Source organism: Leptidea sinapis, chromosome 1, assembly GCF_905404315.1.
Source record: "Leptidea sinapis chromosome 1, ilLepSina1.1, whole genome shotgun sequence".
Lineage (NCBI taxonomy): Eukaryota > Metazoa > Arthropoda > Insecta > Lepidoptera > Pieridae > Leptidea > Leptidea sinapis.
This window is the reverse complement of record NC_066265.1, coordinates 22,725,582-22,745,951: the sequence shown is the minus strand read 5'-3', so window position 1 is coordinate 22,745,951 and position 20,370 is coordinate 22,725,582. Positions and strand designations below refer to the sequence as shown.

The 20,370-nt window shown below is 35.3% G+C and overlaps 1 protein-coding gene across 1 annotated transcript in view; it reads right to left on the bottom strand.

Moving 5' to 3' along the window:
* Positions 1-20,370, bottom strand: part of LOC126976063 (uncharacterized) — a 73,795-nt gene that overhangs the window by 20,678 nt on the left and 32,747 nt on the right. The window contains exons 4-5 of the mRNA XM_050824256.1: positions 7,868-8,006; positions 2,715-2,831 (exon numbers count right to left, since the gene is read on the bottom strand). Of these exons, the coding sequence (XP_050680213.1) occupies positions 2,715-2,831; positions 7,868-8,006 (256 nt within the window). The remainder of the gene's footprint in view (positions 1-2,714; positions 2,832-7,867; positions 8,007-20,370) is intronic.

The following is a 20,370-nucleotide window of genomic DNA, read 5'->3' as shown; positions in this document are numbered from 1 at the left end:
TATGGGACCTGTAGACACACGCATAGATGCGGACCCGGTCCTCTAAATCTACGCGGAGCCAGAGAGTGGACAGGTCCCTACCCTCGAAATTGCGGAGACGGCGACAGCAGATATCCTCCCTAACGTACACACATACCCCGGCATGAGGCTAAAAATTGTGCTCAATTTTGTACCCGGGGTACGTTAAATATGACGTATCGCTAGGTCGAGATATCTGCGTCTCAGTAAGGAAACACAAGGCCGGCTGCGCCGTCTTAAGGTGGTGGTGGACGGCGTTTAAATTGGAGTGAATTCCCCTGATATTGCAAAAGTCCACGTTGAGTGTGGAGCGGGGTGCCGTGGTGATACTGCCTCGTTTGTCCTTGGTCATGCGCGGTTCTGTGCCCTCCCCAGAATACGAAGGGCAGCCCGAGCTAGAGTGCCCGGGGAGGGATTCTCCAACTCTGGTAGAGCCGGTACCCTCCTGGGGTAAAATCTTTTTTAGTACCGCTGTCATATTCGGGTGGAGGGGGGGGGGAATGGCCACCAGTCCTCGACACTAACCTAGGCGAAACATAGCGGCACTAGGCCGCTACTTCACGCCGGTATTCTGTGCGAGTGTGGTAATTAACCCGGACGAGTCTGGCCCGATTGTGCTGACGTCAAAAGACGGCAGCGTGACTCTCCCACTTCTAAAAAGCCCTTAGTCGCCTCTTACGACTCCCATGGGCCTGGGACTCCCCTATTATTTTTACGCCCCGGGAAAAGTACAGGGCAAAGCAAAAAAAACATATGTTTAATGTTTGTCATCAAGAAGTAGACAATATTTACTTCAATATTTAGCTTACATAATATATCAATTACCTCACAATCTCACCAGATATCAATGAAAGAACTTCTAACGAACGTTAAAAAGATATAATATAAATATTTAATTTATCTTATTATTTTTGTTGTTATTAAATCTTATATTCTATGCGTATTTCTAATAGTATTTAATGTACGTTGTATGTACATAGAATATGGGCGGAGGTGATCACTTATCATCAGGTGACCCATACGCTCACTTGAACTCCTCTTCCATAAAAAAAAGTATATGTGTGTATATATCCTATATTATGTTCATTATTGCTTTATGTCAAGTTTTAAATAAAATCCTACAACTTTAGGTTACCTGGAAGAGACCGCTGAATAGCGTTATATTCGTCTACCATAACAGCTATTATGTACAAATTGTAACTGTATAAAGAGTTTTCATTTATTTTCATTCAAAGAACGAGAGTACAAACGCGATATAAGCTGATAGATATCTGGTTGTTCAAATAATAATCCAGGGACTGAAACTGAGGAGGTTTCCCAGTAGGAGGCTCCTTTGCACAGGAAGCCGGCTAGATTATGGGTACTACGACGGCGGCTATTTCTGCCGTGAAGCAGTAATGTGTAGACATAACTGTGTTTCGGTCTGAAGGGTGCCGTAGCAACTGTTTGCAACATCTTATGTTTCAAGGTGACGAGCGCAATTGTAATGCCGTTCAGAGTATTTAGCATGTAGGACGTATCAATAACCATCAGCTGAACGTCCTGCTCGTCTCGTCCCTTATTTTCATTAAAAAAAACTGAAATATATTACAATATATATACAACAAACTCACATACAAATTAAATGAAATTCCTGTGCAGCCTATACTAATGCTTATATGAATTTCATCACAGCTTGAGTCATTATCGTTATCTTACGTCATAAACGTGCTGCGGAGTTAAGAATAAGCGTGTACGATACAGAATTTAATAATATACGACACATTTTTCATGTGACATCATATTTGTACGATATTAATTTGAATCATTTTGTATTTGTTTTTATTACAATAAGGGAGGAGACGAGCAGGATCTTCAGCTGATGGTAATTGGTACACCACGAAAAATTCTGATCGGCACTACAATTGCGCTCGTCACCTTGAGATATAATATGTCAACTCTCATTTGCCCAGTAATTTCACTTTTCAGACCGGAACACAGTAATGCTTACGCATTACTTTTCACGGCAGAAATAGGCGCCGTCGTGGCCCATAATCTAGCCGGCATCCTGTGCAAAGGAGCCTCCCACAAGTTTGTGTTTAGTATATGCTATTTCTTAATGCGAATTAAGATATTTTAAAAAGTGAAAAAAGTTATGAATGTGATTTGAACCCACTTTTTAAACTAATAATAGATAAAAAAAATCAAATTGAATAGCAAATTCTTTATATAATTGGCACCGATGCCTTGTCAAATTCCTGAATGTGTGTTTCAATCATTTGATTTAAAAGGCTTTGTTTGCTAACAAAAAATAGCACATTAGGTCAATGATGGGTCATCAAATTCCTTAAATACGTGAAATAATCATTTCAATTATTAAAAGGATTTGTGCACTACCAAATACATAGCACATTAGGTATATAAGTGACAATGATGCCTCATCAAATAACTTAAACGCGTGAATTAATCATTTTAATTATTAAAAAGTATTTATTTACAACCAAAACATAACACATTCGGTGTAGGTTAGGCAAATGAAAACATAAATAATTATAAAAATCGACAGACTGAGAACTTAAAGATAAAACTGACGGTACGTGCGTTTTCCTTAAAATATAAAAGAAAATGATTCTTATATTTAATATTAAAGTATTTCTAATATATACAACTTAATTTATATAGCGTAAGGGTTTCAAAATCGGAAAAATTATTCTTACTTGAGGGCTATCCATCAGCAGGGGTGCGGACAAATCTGCTTGCTCCTCTTCATTTTCCGGGAAAATTGGGCTGTCATTTAGAACTGTCGTCAACATATTTACAGTGGACACCGTCACCTAAAATCACAATACAAAATTACTGTTTTGACATTTTATCATAAATAACAAAATAGAAATATATTAATAGAGTTGTTCTTTTTTCAGCTACGAAATTTTTAGCCTGTAACATCATTGAAATCTAAACAAAATGGTATTAGAAGTCAAAAAGTCGCGGTAAAGATATTGCCTTACAGGTGACTTTTAGTCCATCAGTGAGTAAGTAGTGATTCAGTATTGTTCGGAGCGTTCGAAAGTTTTTTTCTTAGCATCTTTTAAATGGGGTCCGTTTTAGCCCCCTAAACCAGTTAATTACCACTTTATGCGTTACCAACTAAGAGTTGTTGGTCTCTTTGTTTCGGCTTATCTCCTTCATAACAGATTGACTGATGTTTAAGGAACTCCACTGGCGTATAGCTGTATATTGCTGGAAATCTTTGGGGGAGGCCTTTGTCCAGCAGTGGACGTCTTCCGGCTGATGATGATGATGGTGATAATAACAATAAAAATAATAAAATTTTATCCATTAAAACTCATTATATTGTAAACAAACAACGATGATTGCACAGGATTGCTTTACGTGATTGATTTACTTGAGCGAAATCCCTGATGCAGTACTGATATCTTCCCGGATAGTTTAGAATGAGATGCATTGAATATTAATCTGACTGTATCAAAGACGATAACTGTCTAACACGTACACTCTACTGCTTGTTATAATTTCCTGTAGATCTGTTTCATTCGAAAGCTTTATAGGCCTTTTTCATCAAATAGAGAAATCAAACTAATATAAAAAGAGTGTGTGTACTTATGTACACGCGTTAGAAGTTATACTTCTTTGGCGTATGGAAAAATAAATCAAATTTTAACAAATAGTTAAGATCAAAGATAGTATAAACACTCAACATTTAAGGTTAATATAAACAAGCATAGATTTTTTTATTTATTTATACATAAAATTTGATAATATACCAGAAATAAAACAAAACGAGAAAAAAAATATTTTTTAGATAATAATGTAATAATTTTTAATTAACGATGTAAATAAATTATACATACCGACAATTAACCTCTAATCTATAAATGCACTCAAAGCAGTTTATTCAAATCAGTTTTATCACTAATATTCAATATAGGTATACTAATAAATTATTAGTAAATAGTATCACCGTCGTATATGAAATTGATTTAATAAAAACACCAAAATAATATTTATTTATTCACACTGTTTAATTGTACTGTTACGAAACACGTGTTCTAAATATAAAAATAATAGAATATACAACTTGAACATAAATATCGATTTTCATGCCACTTAGAACCAACTTCACGATGTAGAATTCAGGTGTCGGTGTGCGCGCGCATCGTGAAAATTCAATCCATCATTTTTCTCCATCGCGCCAAAAGAAGTATAACTTCAATAATTACGCAGTTTAATAATAGGAACATTAATTACGCTTCAACCATCTCAAGTCACATGGCGGGACCGTGTCACATTTTGGTTCATATTGTAATGCTTAACGTCTCAATTCTATTGTCTTTGTTATGGTTAGATAAATCAATCCAATGTTGAGTGTAAGGACTATAAGGGTGCGGTAAATACCAGAATAGTTCCGCAAATAATTAATTAAATCTTCCAGCTGTCATTTAATAAATTACTAGGACTGATCAACAATAATACACTAGCAGTAATTGTTTCGCTTGTTATATCGCATTGAATGTCCTCTTCACAACTCAGTTACGAATGAGTGACTTCTAAGGATTATTTTCTAATGATATCGAATAGTTTCAAAAATATTAAACAATAAACAAGAAAGAATAAACTTGTAAGCACTTTGTTTCTATAACAGCAGCAAATTCTGTGACTCTCGCGGAAATTCGTGACGTGGCCTTCGTAACATTAATTTCGTGGGCCTTTGCTCGTTGTGTCCCTTTCATTATGAATAGCCTATTGAAACCTCCTTTAAGTGCGCTGTGAGCTTTTATCTGTGGGTGCTGAATGATACTAAGCTGCAGTGCTTGTTTAAGGCTGCGGACAGAGCCAAGCCTAAGGAATCGAGCGGAGCTAGGTTACCTCTCCCGTACAAGATTTCCATTGTTTTAATTCATAATTAGAAGTATTTTTAATCTATAAGGTTTCAATAACTTTATTCTCATTACAATCTACTGTCGCTTACATGAGAGATTAACATCTTAATAATTAAAGTAGGTACTTACAGATAATGATGTTGGTAGGTACAGAATGCAATACAATGTTAGGTATTATTACAAATACACTACAATTTTCTTTACAAAAACAACAAAACTATGTCACGTTAAATAGTATTGGTAAATAATTAATAGTTTCATAAATTTTTTATCTAGATCGAATGATTAACATGGCTGTTACTGCAAAAGCTAGGGGTATTTCTGTGTTTTATTTCGCAAAGTCTATTAAAGATAGAAATGTAAAGAAAAAATTAATTTACTTATCATATTCTGTAGACATATTTTTTTTAAATAATTTTTTTATAAAAGCCGTTAAGAAATGGTTTCAATTATACGCTATTTTATCGATTTCTTGGAATTGCAGCCTTAAGTAATTCTCTTTTGTATAGTCTCTTGGAGCTAACTATCGAACCTTGATCTGAGAAAATTTACCAGAAGAACAGTGTTGTATTTAACATCGCCTTTATGAAGTTTTCACTTGTATGTCCTGTAGTCTGAAGCGTCCATCGTTTTTACATCAAACGAAAAAAGTGTGGAGATGTTAAGATAAGATTTAAAAGCTATTCATTAAAATTTGATTTTTTTACTCAATAAAATTTTATAATTAAGCCTTCTGTATGTGTCGTAGCAGACGAAAGGCGAAGAATAAAGACTTATTAACAATTTTCTGGATTTAAATAATGAAAATTTTGTTTGTTAGATAATTATAATCAATTCATTCGATAATGAGTTCATTAATGAATCCAAATAAACTCACACAAATAGTTTTTTCTGGCTCAAAAATAAACACAGAAAACTACCTTTTAATATAAAATATCTTTTCATTTACTACAAATTAAAAGTGACAACCCTAATGCTCTAATTAACAGTATCTAGTAGTTTTCTAAAAATACTCAACTAGTGGAGATACAGTGAAACTAAACAATAACATTACAATAAATAGGAGGACATCCCTAAAGCTCAGTGGACGTATAGGCATTTATCTCAACAAAAAGAAGGCCTATAGTCACAGTACTGTTTTAGCTTTCATTGGAGACAATAAAATATTAGCTGAAATAAAAATACCCAATTAGACCTTTGTGCGACGTTTTAACATTGACGGTTGAGGTTTTATGAAAAAATAACGTAACTACGTTAATTTCTTTTGGACTACTTTGTAAATTTGCAAACTTTTTTACTTGATATTAGAATGAAAACTAATAAGCAATACCTATGTCGTATTCATTTTGTTTTAATGTTTGCCCTTGCTGATGCGAACACAAAGATATATTTTTATTCATAAAACAAATGGGTAGAAAGACACTTAACTGCTGATTTTTTGTAGACCTTGTGTATATTATAAAGTAACTTTTATTGTTCTTTTCTTACAATAACATTGCAAAATACGTTACATACCTAGCTAACATAATAAAAAAATTGTTATAAATCTTACAAATATACAATTTTATAGCCAACCCGTTCGTGACATCTGCAAAATTCACTGAACTAGCTGATTTATAAAATTGCCAAGAGATACAGCGGAAACGTATTTTGAAGAAATGTTCAATTCTCAATAGTAAAAAGTTTAAGGCGCTTACATTATTCACGAGACCCATCAGCCGAGCTTGGCACAACTCCAGGCGATGTAATTGGGACCGTTCCTATTTTGTAAGTAGGCGCTATTCAGCCTGATCTCTGAAAGCCTAGTACCAACTCACTAAAGAGGCTTTCACCACATGCAAATGGCAAACTTTTATGTGTTGTCCAGTTCATATATTTATGATTTTAGGTTATTTGTAAACTTTTACTGAAAATTGATTTTCATAACGTAAATTTCTATATTAAAATTGGCAAAGGTCCATATTATAGAAAAAATTATCATTCTTTTGAAACCAATTTTACCTGGGTTAATTTTAGCTGTAGAGAAATATTCAATAAATTAATGATTTTATTATTAATATCATTTTATATAAGATTAATCTAAATACTGCATAAAGCCATCAACATATATATTATGCTAAATGTAGCAATTTTTTTAATGCATTGCAAGCTTGTAGCGCGAGTAGGAGAGGAGAATTTTAACTTATTTGTATAATAGTATAATATAACGTAAAATTATGAATATGTCGTCGTTAAGAACGTCGAGCCAAGAAACGAATACGAAGATTATTCGGTATTTGTCTTGGCTCTGGTGTAATCAAATCAAGTTCAAGATTTTGAGACCCAGTATTCTGATATTAGGCGAGATACGACAAATGGGGGTTTTAAGTGTTAATGCGCAAACTTAAGTGTTTAAATTAAATTGAAAAAGGTTTTCTTTGCTTCGATAACTGCGGTCCATCTCTGTGTTTACTTTACCAGAAGATCATCTGCTGTCGGTCGTTAGTGAACTGGTGACTCTCAAGGTATATCAAACGCTGCTAGTAAATTATGCTATCCATTATTTTGGAGTGCAGGGAGGTAATAACAATAGGCCTGCAGGTAGCCGGGTCCAAGCTGTCACCTCTTTTAGTATCGGATGGCCAAGGGCTAGCCAAATTCCACAAGTCCAGGACTACAAGTTTTTTGTATAAGTGCCAGAATAAGGCTCAGAAACTTTCTGATCACTATAGGAGAAATGCCAATCAGCCCGCTCGACTTCTTAGCACCCAAGGAGAATATAGAGAGCCAAACAGTTTTCTGTTTGAGATGTAGTCCTAAACACCTGATCTAATCTTGTCAGGACTATCAGTGTCACATAGCTTACATTAGAGAAAGTAACTTAGGTTAGGCTTTTCTTTATTGAATATTTATCAGGGTCACATCTACTCGGTTCATGTTGCCATCAAATACGTACCCTGAACTAGAAGATAAATATAAGACATATTTACCAGCAATAGAAAGGCGGTTTCCACCAACGAACATTTGTAGACTGGTTGACATCTGAGTACAGCAATACCGAGTGGAAGAAGAATGGCTGCTCGTGCGCAGTCCACTACTGCTTGATGGAAGAGAAGACCGTGCGACCATCTGAAATTAAGCTCATTCGTTAAAAATTTCTACTGTGTTGTGGATCCAATAGTTCACATTAGAAACTTTTTAGACGGAGCAAGAGTTTTGTAGTAAACCTCTTTTCTGTAATGTTTCTGTATATTTTAAATAGCTACTTACCAACATAAGTACTTTAGGTTAATGTCATTGTAAATGAATATAGACTAAATGAAGGCTTTCATTTAGTGTATATTTTTGTAGATAATTATATCTTTTGTTTTCTTTTTTGTGTTTTATTAATTGTTGTAAATATAATTTACTCCAACTAGCCATAATTTAGAACATTATTTATTTCTCTTTAATATCAATTAGTATTGTATAAACACTTTTTCTATGTACTTAGCATTGTATACCTCAAAGTATTACTTAGTAAGATTTGGATAGCGTATCTGACTAACATTTTATTAGTCTTATATGTAATTTATTCATGTACTTACTCTGTAAGTTACAGTGTTTGCTATTCCTAATAAAATAAAATAATAAAAATTTTATTGGTTTTCATATGTAATGGATACCTCCAAAGAGTGTAGAGTCTAGTCGAGATTAAGTGATTTTCCGATGTCTCAACAAATCATGGATAGTCGCTTTTACATTAAGCTTAGATAATTTTTACGACTAAATATAGGCTCTTGCTGCTAGACAACCAGTGAAAACAGCAAGTTTTATTACTTTAGTGTGCGTGACAAGCTACGTCTTAAACTCGCGATTTGTATGCCACTTTGTGTTAGTGTGCATGCATTTATCAAAATACAGGTTAACTGTCAACCTCAATTTCTTTCGACGTTTTCACAGCTGGCACACTCACATCTAGACATATAAATAATCTAAGACTGAATGTTTAAAATAAAAAAAATTCGGTAACTGTTTTTCTACAAATCACATTTTTTTTTCAATAATCGCTAGTCAAGATTAAGTTTAATCTAGCGCCCCTTGACCCGTTCTTTGCCCCAAGCAAATTTCTCCCTGTGAGCGACAGAATTCCATATTTTTATTTTATTTTATGTAATAGTTCTGTTATGATCTCAAACAAAAACTAAGTGCATATTATTCATAATCTATTTTAAATTATTTAAAAAAATAAATAAAAGCCAAATTCTTTTGTGATTAAACTCTGTTGCCATCATTTTGTAAGCTCATCTTAAATATTGTACGTTTTGTTTTTAGATTAGTATGTGAACAATTTTTATACTGTCAAATGTTGACACATTTCATAAAATTTTATTCTTTGCTGTGTGGCGTCAGGTACATTACGAGTGTAAGAAGTTTTTCTTGTAAAATTCTTGTAGTTCTAATTAAATTTAAATTAATTAAAACCAACCCAGCGCCTATTATTCCACATAATTGTAGTAGTTTTGAAAAGTAAAATTTTCCAATTGATCACTTTTTGATCTTTTAGATTCAACTCTAAAATCTGTCGTTTCTCTTTTTCATAATAGTATATAAACATGGGGCACACCAATGATATTATATACAATAAAGAGGTAGATATCGCACTAGCGCGCGCAAAATGTTGCAAACAAATTCAGACAATTGTCGTAATTTCATTTAGTCGGCTAATAGCAGCGAGATAAGCGGAACGTTTTCGTGGCGTGACAATAATAATCTAAAATGCCAACCTGTGTGTTAAGAAAATGTAAAAACTATGTTTGCAAGATATATAAGAGTGAAGGTATTTCGTACTATACGAAATTATATAAAAGAACGTCGTATTTGTATTTATCACGATTTTATTTCTTATTTACAAATAAATCTCGAATTATTAACGTGGTGGTTCGAGCAAAATAGAGAATATGATGTCAATGCAAGGACAAATAGTATGTGTCATAGATTAATCAACCAGAAGTGAAATCGTAGGCCATGTAGGAATACATAGCGTTCGTAACCGCTTGATTGCGGAACTTGAGTTTTCTTGTTAGTTAGTGAGCGTCTATCTTAAATAATATTATGATGATTATAATAAGTTCTGGCTTTCAAAGTCTTATAAAAAGGTGGTATAGAATGAGATTAGTAATAGCAGGCTATTTGATATTTTATTGATACTTAATCTTAGAATGTATGTAACGTACCGGAGGTCTACTCGCAAAATCGACAACGACAGATTTGGAACGATACGATAATACTCCGAATATACCGCAACTACCCTTTCTGCTGCGTGATGATCGAGGTAGTATATTTTAGGAAATGATGTAAAAAGGCGTTGTTGCAGTGAATGTAATACGAAATTTAATATTTTTTAATAAACAAGTACGTATAGCTGAACTATCAAACTACAAAAACAAGTTTTAGGGTAGGTAGCGGACGTAGAAAGTAAGAGTAGCAAACTGCAGAAGAATCAATGGATCATTTTCTGTTTCTCCCATTATCTTATTGTAATAAAATTGTATTAGCTGTTGGTTTTTCTTAAATAAATAAACCCTCAACAGAAATACATTCATAAATAATATAATATACAAGAAATAATAATTGTAAACTAAAAACTTTTTGGGAGCCATCGTTAGTAAAATTGAAAAAATGGAACCCTTATTGTTAATACATTTCGGTTTTGTTTTTATATGTCTGTATGTTTTTTATTATTTTATGTACAAATAATTTATATCATCATTATGGCTCTATATTATAATCAATATTAAATTATTATTTTTTTAAATCTATAACACCTAATTTACCTAATTTAAATGTATTTTTACTACTTTATAACTTTTATTACATGAACTCATGAATTAATCGTATTTTAGACATAAATCACGGTGTACGGTAAAAAATCATATCTGGTGAATGATTCTGTGTTTTTGCTATGCAAATAGGAAGCAATTAGCAAATTAGACTTATCTCTTTTTCACCGTGTCTTCCGTCTCCGTGTCCGTTCTTTTTTCGTGTAATCGTAATGTAGTGTGCTATTGCAATCTTAAATTATTCATGTGTGCGTTTGTGTATCATTTACAAGGCATTTATTTTCTCAAAATTGATTCCTTTAGAATTCTTTTTGATGTCATTTCTTATACTACTAGATACTACTACCGCTTCGGAAACAAATGGCGCTCTGAGAGAGAAGAAGCGGCGCAAGAAACTCTCCCAGCATTCTTTTTTTATGCGCTCTTTTCAATAAAAATATACAATATTGTACAGTCGCTATAAAATAATCACAATCTAGTCCCAGGCTGTCCGATCATTTAGATATTCAGCAGTGGAGTAATAGGATTTACGACAGAGCCATTTTTTTATAAAACATTAAAATTTATTTATAGATAATGCCTGAACAGTGGCTGGGACTTTATTGTAGAAGTGTATACATTTACCCTTAAAGCTATTATGTATCTTATGATGATAATATCATTGGGGCACACTAAAAGTTTTGCACTCCTAGCTAATCGGAACTATTTGAATTTCGAATGTTATATTTTTAAAACGTTGCAACCTTCTTAGTAATAAAAAACAATTGGCGGGAAATCATTTTTTTTTAATCACACTTGAAAGTTCTACGTACGTTAAGCGGCTAATTGAAGAAAATCCGCGGATTACCTATGAGACTATTTGAGGACTAGGAGGGATTGGTATGAGCCAAATTGAGAAAATTTTACACGAAGAATTGAAAGTTTTCCTACATCATGACTTTTTCACATATGTCCAACAAAACTAAGTTATTTTTAGCTTCCGAAAAAGTACAACTCGTCACCCATCCTGCACAAAGCTCCGACCTAGCACCCTGTGATTTCTGTATTTTCCCCAAAATCAAAGATTTGATGAGAGGTTTCAATTTTACCAATTCCGAAGAGGCAGTGATAGCGTTCAATCAGCATGCTTCAGATCTGTGGTCCTCCAGTTTTAAAAAATGGTTCGATCGCATGAAAAAACGTGTAAACCTTAAAGGAGAGTATTTTGAAAAGCAATAAAAATAATATTTTGGTTATACATGTTGTTTTTTAAGTTACGCAAAACTTTAAGTGTGACCTACGTACTACGCCCGAAAATGTTCCGTTCTAAGGACAATTATTATAACAAGAAAATTAAATCCAACTATAAAATAAAAATTCATCTATACAATAATTTATACATAATGTATGATGTTATATGTAGCGATTTTGAAGCTATGCCATATTTTCGAATTAAGGGCAAACATTCAAAATGGATTAAAACAGCATGGGTGTGGCTTAGCCGCGTGGTTGACAAAAGAACGTAAAACCGTCCAAAAGCAATTAATTTTATAGCCTTAAAACATTTTTCCAATTTGTGTTATTTAATCTATATTGTACAAGTATGCTAAACTTAATTTTAAACGTTAGTTACGTAATACAGTAAAAACTGAGAAATTCTTTTGCGATTATTTTTCGATTGAGAAATTTTTATCCTGTTGTTGCACTTGTAATATTTTTATAATAAAGTACAGAATCATAACATAATATCTAAAGAATAAAAACATATCAGTAGATCCGTGATAGAATTTTAGACAAAACAATCAATATTTTTAAAGGTAGGTTACTACCATTACACATATTTGTATATTTTTCTTGTGATAATATGGGATGCGACGAGCAGGACGTTCAGCTGATGATAATTGATACGCCCTGCCCATTTCATGTAGTGCCGCTCAGGATTCTTGAAAAACCCAAAAATTCTGAGCGACCCTACAATTGTGCTCGTCACCTCGAGACATAAGATGTTAAGTTAATTTGCCCAGCAATTTCACTAGCAACGACGCCCTTCAGACCGAAACACAATAATGCTTACATTGTACCCATAATCTAATCGGCATCCTGTGCAAAGTAGCCTCCCACTGGTAAACAATTTAATAATTATTTTACAGCAGCTTAAGGAAATAATGTTAACGTATTTGAAATGTGATATTGGCGAAAGTTGATGCGCAAACCGCCGACAGCCATGAGAATTAATATCTCGATCCTTCAACTAGTCATAAAAACCAGACAGTCAATAATCTGTAGTATCAGAATTTATTGGATAGGATACTAAATGTTTATTAAGATGTTATAATTAAAGAATCACGGGGCGGTTAATTCAAAGTGAGTATATTTATTAGAAAAAATTGACAGAGTTAAAGGACAGAGGTCTGTCGTACATCGAAGTTAAGTAGGAACTGCCCGCTTGAGTCCCATACAATTATCTCTTACTGAAAGCATCTACAACTACAAATATGTGTTTATATCTCTTAGCGGTATTAGTCATTGGCCCAACATGGTCACTGTGGTAAGTGTCGAGTGGAGTACCTTTATAAATAAACCTTGTTTCCTTTCGGCTAATATACAGTCGATATAATTTGTGACTACCTGCTCAACTTTTGGACGCATCTCTTTAAACCAAAAGTCCCTTTTCAAAATGGCTTCTGTTTTTGTAACGCCAAAATGTCCTCTCTCGTGTGCTCTCTTGATTACCTGCGCTTTCATACTCTTCGGTACAACTACTAACGGTTCACCATTCACACTTTTGTACAATAATTTGTTTCTTAACAAATATCCGTTGGCTTCGTTGTACGATGCAGCATCTATAATTTGCTTAAGACATTTATCTTTGTCTTGTGCACTTCTTAATCGCGCAATCAACCCATCGTCATTCTCACAATCATACTTCAGGTAAGGAATGTCTACTCAGTACGTCAATATGTGGCATATTTTTACCTGGTCTATGCTCAATTGTATAATTAAAATCAGCAAGCAAAATTACCCATCTCGCAACCCGTAAACATACTTTCTCTATACTTACAGTAGCAGTAAAAGCTTGACAATCGGTTACAATCTTGAACGCTTTATTAATCAGATACACTCTAAATTCTCTCTCTCTAGCGCTTTTACAATAGCCAATACTTCTAATTCGTAACTACTATATCGAGATTCAGAATCCGTCGTTTTGCCACTCGCATAATATACAGGATGATATTTGCCGTCGTTACAATCTTTCTGCATTAATATCATACCATATCCTAAACGAGATGCATCTGTGTGTAGCTCGGTCTCTGCACCATGACGATACAATTTTAAAACAGGCTCACACACTAATGCAGCCTTTAATTTCTCGAAAGATTCTATTTCTCTCATACCAAATACAAATTTAACGTCTTTTTTCAGTAAATCAGTCAATGGTCGGGCAATGAGTGAATATCCAGGTATAAATTTACGGAAATACCCTGTCAGTCCCAAGAAGCTTTGAACCGATTTTACTGTCGTAGGTCGGGGAAAATCTCGTACAGCTAATGTCTTTGCCTCTGACGTCTACCCTAGATAATCAACAGTCGTCTTAAAAAATTGACATTTCTCCCACTTTATGACTAACCCATACTTAGCCGCGACTTTAATCACTAACTTTACTCTTTCCAAATGCTCTTCCGAAGTTTTAGCTTTAATGATAATGTCATCCATATACACTACTACAATTCCTTCACGTATTAAATCTTTAAAAATACAATTATAATTATATAGCTTTGGAATACCGTTGGACCAATGCATAAACCAAACGGTAATCTAACGAACTCATACTGACCGTCAGGAGTTACAAAGGCTGCATACTTGATACTACCTTCGTCCATCCAGACATGGAATAATCCGTTTTTTAAATCTATTAATGTAAACCAAACGTCTTCGGCTAAAGCATCTATTGAGTCTTCAATAAGTGGTAATGGAGAAAGAGGTCTTAACATGATAGCATTTATCTTCCGATAATCTACACAAATTCTAAGCGTACCGTCCTTCTTTTTAATCAAAACAATCGGACTTGCATATTCCGAAGTAGAGGGACGAATAATACCCTCTTCCAACCATGAATTCATCAAGTCATTTACTTATTTTCGCTCTGAAGGAGCCAATCGGCGCGGTCGTGATACTACTGGCTTATCTGATGTCAAGATTATTTTCGCCCTTATACCAATATCACGCGTAGCTTCCGGTTTATAGTTTAAAACGATCTTTTTAATTTCTTCCCGATAATGCTCCTCCTTAATGTGTGATAGTTCAAGTTCTTTCGTCTCGTCTATGGTGTTTATTTTATAAATGTGAAGCTTTGTCTCGTCGTCTGTACTTTCATCAGCGTCTAATTTAAAAAGGGTAACTGTGCCCCGTCTAACTCTAAGTTCTACCTGGTCTAAAAAGTCAGTGCCTAGTATAACCGAACGTCTAAGTATTATGTCGGATACAACATGAAAATCTACATTAAAATTATAATTTTCTGCCATCATGCTGGTAGTAAACATACCTAAGGTCTCAGTCATCTCAGCTCCCAAACCTTCAAAACATACCTGTTTGTCACACAAAGGTGGTGATCCTAGATTTTTATACTCTTTCATTCTCATTAACGTTAAATCGTTACCAGTGTCTACTAATGCTAAAATCTTACTGTCTTTAATCTTGATTTCCTTCTGGTATTTATCCTTAGTCGGGCGCCACACTAAATACACTTCCTTCGACTTCGGTGGACACTCGGAGGCTATATGCCCAAATTCTCCGCACTTAAAACACTTTTTCCCTTTTCCTTTTTCTGGACACATCACACTCACGTGGTCTTCTCCTCCACAGTTGTAACACTTGGTACTCGTCTTCTTTCTTGAAGTTGAAACGGCACCTCCTGAACTTCCTTTTCTTCCTTGGTTGAAGCTCTGTGGTCGTCCTATCTTTTCCAGCTCTGGTGGTCGTGCTTTTGATTTGGACATCTCCTGTTTCATTTTCTCGTACTGTCCAAATTTCTCTTTAAGCTGTTTAAAATCTTTAGCTCCATATAGCACAGCTTTATTTACGACATCGTCAGGAATACCCTCTATTATGTATTGTATCACATCTTGAACCTTTAACTTCGCTGGTGATGCAATCTGCAACATTTTATATGCGTATTCCTGCAGAGTTTCCTCACTCTTCTTCTTTCTCTTACTCAGCTCGCGATGAATTTTCAAACAATTGACAGCTTCCTCGAACTCTTCTTTCAAAGATTCTTTCAGCTCCTTCCATGTTTTCGCGCACTTTTCATAGCTCACGAACATTTTTGCTGATCCGTCTAATAACCTTTTGGCATATGCAATCTTTTAGATCTCGTTCCACTTGCAAAGCTCCGCCATTTCCTCAAAATCATCCAACCACTGTTGGACGTTTGTGTGGTCATCCCCACTGAAATTCTCTAACGAACCTTCGATGTCTTTAAAGGTAAGCAATACTCGTGATTCTTCACGTCTTCGAATCACTGGAGTACGATTGCCACGGTCACTATTTGCGCCATCGTCGTCGTCTTCGTCGTGGTGTCCTCGGCCATCATTCACAGGTTTTCGAATACGTACATCACGGTTTCTTCTGCCTGGGAGTCCCTCAACATTGACAGCTCGAGCGTCTTCAAAGTCGTCTTCTTCTTTGTCGTCTACAAGGTCTGCAATCTTTTCTTCATCATCGTCGGCTACATGATCCCGTTCCACCAATAGTGCAGCTCTTAGCCTCGCCAACAACTCTGGTTTTCGACCTGTCACATGGAGGTTCCGGCGCCTTAGCTCCTCTCTGAGCTGTGGGACTCTCAGTCGCGGAAGTTGGTCATCTTCCAAATCCGCCGCGGCAACACCTCTTACAACCTGGTCAATTACGTCTTTCATGGCTTACTAGCTCGCGCACTAATACGAAACTTTCACACAACACCGACGCGTCTATTATACACCTTTAATTTTCCGCTTTTCCGTAATCCCGGACGAGCCCCCAAATGTAGTATCGGAATTTATTGGATAGGATACTAAATGTTTATTAGGATGTTATAATTAAGGAATCACGGGGCGGTTAATTTAAAGTGAGTATATTTATTAGAAAAAATTGACAGATTTAAAGGACAGAGGTCTGTCGTACATCGAAGTTAAGTAGGAACTGCCCGCTTGAGTCCCATACAATTATTTCTTACTTACTACCTGGGTTCTCACCCCCGCATCAGTCATACTTCGTTCTTACACTCTCAGTACTTATAATGTACATTTTTTCCACGAGACAAAACTATACTTACGTTCCCACGCTTTCTAAAATATCTTAACTAAACATCTGTTATTTGGGAATTTTTCTCAATCCCTTTATTTACAACCTTTTGAAAACAATACTTACTGCTAAGTACAAAGGTGCAATAGAACAATAAAATAGAAAACTTAAATCTAAAAATGACCATTCCACAAATCTGTGTCCAGGTCCTTCACTGTTTCGGTCGCATTGCCCAGAGACAGCCTGACAACTTGAATTAGGATTACTGTAGTTGCTAACACAGTCTAGTTGAGCCGCTCTACTCGTTGGACCAAATTACCACAGCCATGAGAAAAGATGAGGACAGGACGGAGTGGAGAACCAGTGGGAGGCTCCTTTGCACAGGATGTCAGCTAGATTATGGGTACCACAACGGCGCCTATTTCTGCCGTGAAGCAGTAATGTGTAAGCATTACTGTGTTTCAGTCTGAAGGGCGCCGTAGCTAGTGAAATTACTGGGCAAATGAGAATTTACATCTTATGTCTCAAGGTGACGAGCGCAGTTGTAGTGCCGCTCAGAATTTGTGGGTCTTTCAAGAATCCTGATCGGCACTGCATTGTAAAGGGTAGGTTTTTTTTAAAGAAAATAAGGGACGAGACAAGCAGGACGTTCAGCTGATAGTAAATGATACGCCATGCCTGTTACAATGCAGTGCCGCTCAGGATTCTTGAAAAACCCAAAAATTCTGAGCGGCACTATAATTGTGCTCGTCATAAAGAAATTAAGTCGCATTTGCCCATTAACTTAACTAGCTACGGCGCCCTTCAGACCTAAACACAGTAATGCTTATACATTACTGCTTCACGGCACAAATAGGCGCCGTTGTGGAACACATAATCTAACCAGAATCCGGTGCAAAAGAGTCTTCTACCGGTGAAAACACATAAACTAAACATATCAAGGATAAACAAATACATTAGACTGATCATCTTCTGGAATAAGGATCTCAATGAGTAGTATGTGCTTCATCTGATTTCAATTTCTAAAGCCAAATGTGATGAAATTGATAAGTGTTATAAAGACATCTAGAAATTTCATAAAAACAGGTAAAAATTCGATTTGACTTTTATCAAATACATATTAATAAATAATTTTTTGACCCAATAACGTTAACTTTAGTCAATTTTAGTCCATACTTTAACAGATAATATATTCATTCTGCTTTTAAAATCATTTACCAAATTAACATCAGAAATATCCATTATGTACAAAAAAGTCCGGGTAAACATTTTACGTAGGTATTAATAATTTTTAAACGTTTAAATATTTGGTTAAGAGATTTTCGCGATTTTAATTGGTTATGCTGATATTGCGCGGTGAATTAATGTGCACAAATTTCATACAGATTAATTTATATTTACTTGCTCCTTAATTAAATTGGTGTTCTGGTTTTATATGTTTTTATATTTTATTATGTAGTTTGAGGTCCAACGACTATATGGGTTACTTGATGTTCAGTTTGTAGAGCCGCAACAAAAAATTCTGTACTACAAAATCTCGGAAAGAATAATTAACCGCTAGCTCTTCGTATATCTTTTTTTTATGGAATAGGAGGACAAACGAGCGTACGGGTCATCTGCAACAATCTCTTGCAACACCAGAGAAATCACAGGAGCGTTGCCGGCCTTTAAGGATGGTGTACGTGTTTTTTTGGAGGTAACCATGTCGTATTGTCTAGGAAACACCACAAGGAAGATCATTCCACAGACTTGTAGCACGTGGAAGAAAGATCGGGCTACTTACATAGAAGTGGGGTTCATCTTTGGTCTGGAGTTTCAGCTGGAACCGTATGACCACATACAATGCAGAACTGGTCTAATATTTTAGAGATCCAGTACTCTCTAAACGGCAAGATTACTTGGTGTTGCGTAGAGAAGTCGCTTCAGTGTGCATCTTCCAAATGGTTCGTATCAATGTGCTCAAGTTGGTAATGGGGTGTATCAGATTGTTGGACCTGATTCATCATCATCAACAGCCGGAAGACGTCCACTGCTGTACAAAAGCCTCCCCCAAAGATTCCCACGACGGTTGGTCCTGCGCTGCCCTCATCCAACGTATTCCGGCGATCTTGAGGGCCTACCAACACTGCGTCTTCCGGTACATGGTCGCCATTCGATGACTCTACTGCCACAACGGCCATCTATCCGTCTACCTATGTGCTCAGCCCACAGCCTCTTCAGTTTCGATTAGACCGTATTGCTGCAGTCGAATTACATCTTTACATGACATGCCACAAACTTGGATAACATCCACATGATTTGGATGTGTTTCTTTCATCTACATTGTAGTTTTCAAGAAATTTTGAAATCACCTTGCGCGAACGATACGACATGAGTTGCTTCAAAAGAAGCGCGTACATTTTTAAAAGACCGGCATCGCTACTGTGGTTCTTCTGGTCTTGAAGTAGAATGTCGGCAGTTGTGATCGTGTAACATCGGGTACACTCGTTTGTCCTTCCGTTAAAAAAATTTTGTAGGCAGAATTCTAAATTAAAAAGCTGAAGTTTAATAAAATTATTTGACTCTCATTTTAATCATAATATGCATATACCCTATTTAAATTCAGTAAAGAATGATTACCGCCAATGACCCAATCAAGGGTTGACATATTTCAATTAATATCGAGTCCCAAGCGAAGCTCTCAAGTCTCACACAACACACGTCACTTAAAATTTAATTTTGGCCCCGCCCCTACTCGTTGCTATGTCTGCGAGGACATTGATTTAATATTATTTTTAGTTCATATTATATTGAATGTAATCTTGAAGAATCATTGTCATATATGTTATCTTAATATATATAAATTACGTGACACGTTGTTTGTCCGCGATGGACTCCTAAACTAATAAAAGGATTTAAATAGGCATTACTTCATAGAGTGCAGTTTAGTCCAACTTGAGAGAGAGGATAGTTTTTATTTCGATTTGGGACCCATAATTAATTTTATTTCCAATATTTGTTTTGTATGGACATATTTTCTTTGAGAGAATTTATTGACGCACGGTTTGACAGTTCCGCTCTGAAACAATTTCATTATAAGAACAGGGAGCATTTTTTACGAAATAATTCTTGATGTTTAGAAATTATCATTAGCAAATTCTTATTAAACAGTATTTTTTATTATCTACAGAACAACGTCTGTCGAGTCAGCTTGTATTATATATAAACTATACTGTGGCACAAACAATGAAGGAAAAATAATCCAATAAATTTTTCGTCTAATGATTACATTTATAGTCATGTCAGCCGTCAAGTAACCTATAAATTTTTGGAAACACACATAGAGGTTCGTCACCTTCGAACCCCCGAGAACAACAGAAACAAACTCAGACACTGTAGAAACTCTGATGGCAGCATTGAAAACAATCAGCTTA